Genomic DNA, 6,058 nt, shown 5'->3' on the forward strand with positions numbered 1-6,058 from the left:
TTTAGGACAAAGGGAGCATATTATAGTCAACAAAAATCAAAGGAAACCTGAAGTTCCCAGAGCAACTCGAGAAGAACTGCTGAGAAGAATGACCGATGATGTGGAACTCTATCATTTCCTGTTGCAACGCCTTTATGAACAGAAGAAAATTTTCCTCTCCAAGCAGAGTTAAAATTGGAATAAATAGTGTCAACATACATGTACATAAGCAAGAATGAGAAGTTTGCTTATCAAAATTGGTTGTAAGCTACAATAAAAAAAAAAGTAATTATCACTGCAGATCTTACTTCATCTACAATGTACTACTGTCAATTCACAACTGAATGGTCCCAGGTTTGATTCCTGTGCAGGGTACCAATTTACTGCAGGGTGAATAGAGGCATGTAGTGTAAGAAAACTTGAATAAATGTCTCATCCTGACCATGAATCAAACCTGGAACCATTAAATTGTAAGTCGACTATGCTGACCATAGAGTAAACTTTATTTGAAGAAATTTTTTTTCCTGTGGGGGTTTTATCAAATCAAATTTATTAAAAGCCCATACAGGTATGTGTTATTTTCAAGTCTCCTCTGATCTTGGCATTTCTGTATATCAAGTCAGCATTTTGTACTTCATTTATTTGTCAACCAAACAATGTTCAGTCAAATTTTGGGATAAGGCACACCTGATCTGGATTTTTAAATGAATAAGGGCTTGCCTTCCATGTATTTTACAGAACTGTTATACTGAAGTGCAAATCCAAATTTCAAAACACTGTAGAAACTTTTATAATTGCTGTTTAGGTACACATATGGTGTACGCGCATCTAGAAAGGAACCTAAAGGTAAAGATTTTCACTTATCTGTGACATCCTAAACATTTGACCAATGGTATTTTTATACCCTTTCATATCTTATCAAAGTAACCATACATTCCCATAGTTGCTTAATATTATTTCTAGAAATTATTTTGTAAAGTTATTACGAAAAAGCTTTACACCAGCCATTGTAATACACTATGTATTCATTATACGCTTTCTCTCTAATAATTTGGACCCAAATGGCATACATAATTTGTATTCAGATCTTTTAGTACAATATTTTTGCAAGTCAAATAGGCTTATAATGTTCAAAATATAAACATTGCATGCCTATAGGTCATAGCAGTGAAGCTGAAATAAGAATACAGTACAATACAGGTACTGTATATATTTTTTTTATAAGAACATTTTAATAACCAATTCTGAATTAATATTGTCACTTTTGATACATTTAATTTGAAAATGCTTGATAAATGTGTTGTTTCAATGTTTAATAAGGTCTAAACAGAGTGAAAGTATAATGACTGACATAAGATACAAAAGCTTTTAACTAAGATTACTTGGTTATGTGTAATTTATATTATATTGATATATTTCATATTGAAATAAAATTATTTTACTACTGGTGGAATTACTTCTAATACCTTATTCTGAATTGTCTTCATGCCCATCACAATTAGTCCTGAAAGAGGAATAAGAGAGGGGACCGTTGACAAGCCATCGTGGCTTCCCGTCCTGGCCACTAGAGATGGTGGTCGGCAGGTAAGTTCAAGTAAATGGACAGTGATAGCACATGTCAAGGCAGTGAGAATATATATACACACACAAATACTGTATCAGAATAATGATACAGTATAATTGTTTAATACAATAGACAAGTTAGTGATTACATAATGTGTAATGCCTAATGGGGGGGGGGGTCCGTATAACTGAAGTGATAGCTTATGTGACTGCCACTTTAATTATCTCCAATCTACTCCACATTCAAAGAAATTAGACTCCAAGTATTTAAAAGTTCTCAATAATCGCCTATAACACCTGCAATCTTCACAAACCATTAACGACATTTGAAACAAATTCTAAAGATTTCCACAAATCATCTAGGACAGTCAAAAGTAACCAGCATGCTTCCTATCAGACCATATGATGACCAGCCTACCAAATAAGGAAGCAAACGTTATTTGGTAGGTAGGTCCAATACAAGGTCAGGTGGTTGCAGATGTAACAATTGAATATGCAGCATCATCAGTCGAGTTCCTGGTTTCACGCCACACTACAAGCCTCGCTACAGCAGACAGCCATGTTTGAGCTCTCTGCTCTCACCCTTCATCAAGTTTTCTAACCCCAGGCCTTGCTCAAGCTCTGATCGAGGCCCCTAGCCTCCTTTAGCACTACGTCCTACCTTAGCCAGCAGTATATAATAAGCATCCTTGTTTCAAATTATCATGAAACTTCCGTACCATTTCTAATATTCAACCGATGTAATCTATATTAAATAAACAACAAAAACCATCATCCTCTTTGAATGTTGTCACCAAAAACCATATATGTTACACTCCATGCAAACAATCACATCAGCTTAGGCGTCTTTAATTGCTTACCAGAGGCCAAGAGCAGGTGATGCTCCACCACCTCACTGGGGAAGGCACTCAGAAAATCAGTGAACAAATACAAACCACTGCTGGGTTCAAAGAGACCAAAGCTGTCCCAAAAATGTAAACAATCAAAAATGTTTCAAAACAAGTGTGCTCTCATTTGTCCCACCTCTTAAACTTATTGTGGGGGGTGGAGGGGAGGGGGCTGATGCTGTCCACTGGCTCATGCTCTTGGTTCCAGAGCAGATGCACACAGAACCCCAAATCAATGACCTGGAAAGGAGGGAAAGAATCGGGGGAGCTACTGGGGTTCGCCTAGAAATCGTCATTCCATTACCTTTAATGCTGGCTGTCTGGGAGTAAGCCCTTGTGGCTCCCTAAAGCTAACTGCACCCACAGAGAAATTAGCAGGGACTCCCTGGAAGTTACATGGACTAACCAGGAAGGAAGGCTACAAAGCATCTACCAAGACAGAATCAGTGGCAGAGAGCTGCTATCAGATACAGCACATGATGCATTCCCAGGCCAAACCAACCAAGCATCAATAACCAAGTGCGGGTAGTGACTGGATTTAGAAATGGTTAAATTTTAACAGCATAAACCTTGCACAAAGAAATCACATTAATGTGATAATATAAACGAGAAAATCAGTAGGAGCCATAAGGAGAATTCGAACCTATGTTCTGGGTACTTCCAAACACCTTAGACCACTACATGATAAAATATTTGCAACCTGGGATTCAACTGAATCCTCTAGGTTTCCTGAGGCTTCTAGCATAAAGCATAAAACAGTAGTCTATCAGTCTGATGAGCCTGTCAGTCACCCAGACAGGATCACGGTGAATCCCTGGAAGAATGGTAGACAGTTGGTGTGGGACTACACTTGTGATTCAACTTTGGCCAACACCTATGTTGACTTCAGTGCTGCACAGGCAGGCAGTGCTGCCAATCACCGGGAAGCAGCCAAGTCGCGTAAGTACAGAGATCTTGACCACCACCACAATTTTGTCCCCATTGCCTCAGAGACACTTGGTGTTTGGGTTAAAAGTGCTGCTAAAGGAGCTCCTTTTTTGAAGGAGCTGGGTTCCAAGCTACTTGAAACAATTAGAGACCCTAGAGCTGCCAGTTTCCTCTTTCAGCGCCTTAATGTGGCAATCCAGAGAAGAAATGCTCACTGCACCCATGGTTCCTGCCTGCCATCTGAGGAGCTGGAGGAACTCTACAACCTGTGACAAGTAGCCTTGTACCCTGCATGTAACCAATGTTGTAACCATTTTGGTGTAATGAATAACATTTACTAGCTGCTCATCAAACAAAAACAGCAACTGGCTGCTCGTGGCCTCATTAAACTTAAAGTTTACTGTGACACACTCACTCAAGTGTCACTAAAACTAGCTCTTGAGCAACAACTCAAAGTACAACTTACTGAGGCTATCAAGAATAAATTTATCTATATATTAGCTTTAAGTTTATATAACTGGCATGAATACAAATAAAAAAATCAAGCCACTATTAGGCTGCAGCAACAAGCTTGAATACTGTACAGTACTTATATTGCAAACAATCCTAAATATATTCATATAAAGTTAGCACAGTCAAAATAATTATAATAAACACCTATTATTGTTCCTCAGAATAAATCTAACTCAAAGGAGGGGAGTAAGGAAAGGGAAATTACTTACCTACAGATATGACGCTTGATGACAATCAGCTAACTTCGGGAGCCCTTCTTACTTGCAAACGGATATAACAGCAGCTAGCGACTCCCTTGGCCCACTAGTACTTGATGGTGCTGGCTCTCTGCTTGCAATCTTTAATTTGTAGTCTTCTTAGTCGTTATATCCTTGTCTGGACCAAATAAATGCTGCAACAGTCACTTTTCTTGGCAACCGGCATACTAGGGGAGTTGACAGGAAGTAACTTGGTGGTTCTATCACTGGGTCACCACTCTAGTCACACTCCAGGGTGCTGATCCTCACAACTGCAGGTGACCAACATGTGTGTGTGCTGGAACCCCAAAACCCCCTCTGCAATAACATGTCATTGTAGATTTTGTTGGTCTCCGTGGCTAACACTACACACGTCGCTGGTACTGAGTGGCTGTACACTAATACTCATCACTTATCTCCAATATCACTGTCGGCTGTGACTGCTATGCTTACTGTATCAAGTGGCTGTACACTTAACACAAATATCACTGTAGACTTCCTGCCATGCCTAAACTGGTAGACACTGGAAAACTGCATTTTCTCCACTACACACAAGTAGGCTGTCACTGGGTCACTGCATACTTCACTACTTTCGAATTAACAATCACTGGGTCATTGCTTCGTATCACAAAATCCTCAATAAGCACCGGAAATATAATTCTCCACTATTTATTGCACCATCTTGCATCAATGAATACTATCATGAGTTACTCTTATCACTGGTCACTTCACTGCCCTTACCTTATGGAGAATAAAAAATGGTCCCAGACCATCAGCTGTCATAAGGCTACAATTCGACTCTTGCTGTCATTGACTATCTTATGTAAGTCACCTCCCAGAGGCTTCCTACCTATCGGTCTCTTTCAAACAGGACTGTCCTTGTAGTCAGAGTATTTTGGCAATAATAGGCTGTGGAGCGACTCAACAACACTCTCCATATTTAATATTTCACAGCCACACCTGAAAAGTCACTAACACTCCCAGACCACCGGCTGTAGTCAAACTCAAACTCAACTTGGCTATCATTGACTATCCAATGTAAATCCTCTGGGCTTTCTTGGTGTCTCCTTGTATCTACCAGAGGTCTCTTGCTCTCCACTAAGACAACTTGGCATGCAACCTCAATTTCTGCTAAAATCTTGGAACAAACCATAGTATGTCTGACCTATATGACTGACCGAGTTACAGTGCTTTACCTCACGCAGCTGCCCTCCTTGGAGAACACATGACATCAGGTCACCTGTTGATTGGTCCTTGCCTTCAACTTGCAGCCAATCCTATTGTCTCACATCCAGGATCGCTCAGAGCGGGAATGCACCCCAAAACGGTGTCTCAACTGCTGTATTGGACAAATGGTAGCTTGGGTTACCCTCCTTAGAATTCCTTAAAATAAAAAAAATCCCCAAAACCATGCAATTTACACACCACCTGTTTGAACCGAGACAATCTCTGGACCCTCAATTATGTAAATTGAGTGGGGAAATGACTCAACACCGGGAAAGGTACAAACAAGGCAGTGATCATAACATTATAAACTGATCAGCAGCATCACAGCACAGGTGTTGGATCCAATCATATGTGCCCATACATGATGGCTAGGAAGATAATGTCACAACTATGTCACAGTTTTCTTTTGCAACAGTTGAGGCTAATCCTGAATATTACTGCTCATCTCTCCCTGCCTGGCAGGTGTCACATTTCTAACGACCTGCACCTTCAAACCTGGTGTACTCCGACTCTCATTGCTATGACATAATTGCTTAATTTGCCCTATCTAATTCCTCACTAGACACACTGCAGTCTCTATATGATTCCTATGTTGCTGGATATGTGGGCTGCCCAGAGATACCCAACATGACAGACTTCCATCCAGTGATAAGGATACAGGCCTTGTGCACTGCTTGAGCATGCTTGGTGCCTTCTGCACTGCAATATGCCACTCCAGCAGCTGTG

At 40.3% G+C, this 6,058-nt stretch overlaps 1 protein-coding gene across 2 annotated transcripts in view; it reads left to right on the forward strand.

Annotated features, from left to right (window-relative positions):
• Positions 1 to 1,423, forward strand: part of LOC123772432 (heparan sulfate 2-O-sulfotransferase pipe) — a 30,755-nt gene extending 29,332 nt beyond the window's left edge. For both annotated transcript variants that reach the window (XM_045765569.2, XM_045765571.2), the window contains exon 8: positions 6 to 1,423. In XM_045765569.2, the coding sequence (XP_045621525.2) occupies positions 6 to 172 (167 nt within the window). In that variant the 3' untranslated portion in view covers positions 173 to 1,423. The remainder of the gene's footprint in view (positions 1 to 5) is intronic.
• The last annotated feature ends 4,635 nt before the right edge of the window (positions 1,424 to 6,058 follow it).

Source organism: Procambarus clarkii, chromosome 17 (genome assembly GCF_040958095.1).
Source record: "Procambarus clarkii isolate CNS0578487 chromosome 17, FALCON_Pclarkii_2.0, whole genome shotgun sequence".
Taxonomy (NCBI): Eukaryota; Metazoa; Arthropoda; class Malacostraca; order Decapoda; family Cambaridae; genus Procambarus; species Procambarus clarkii.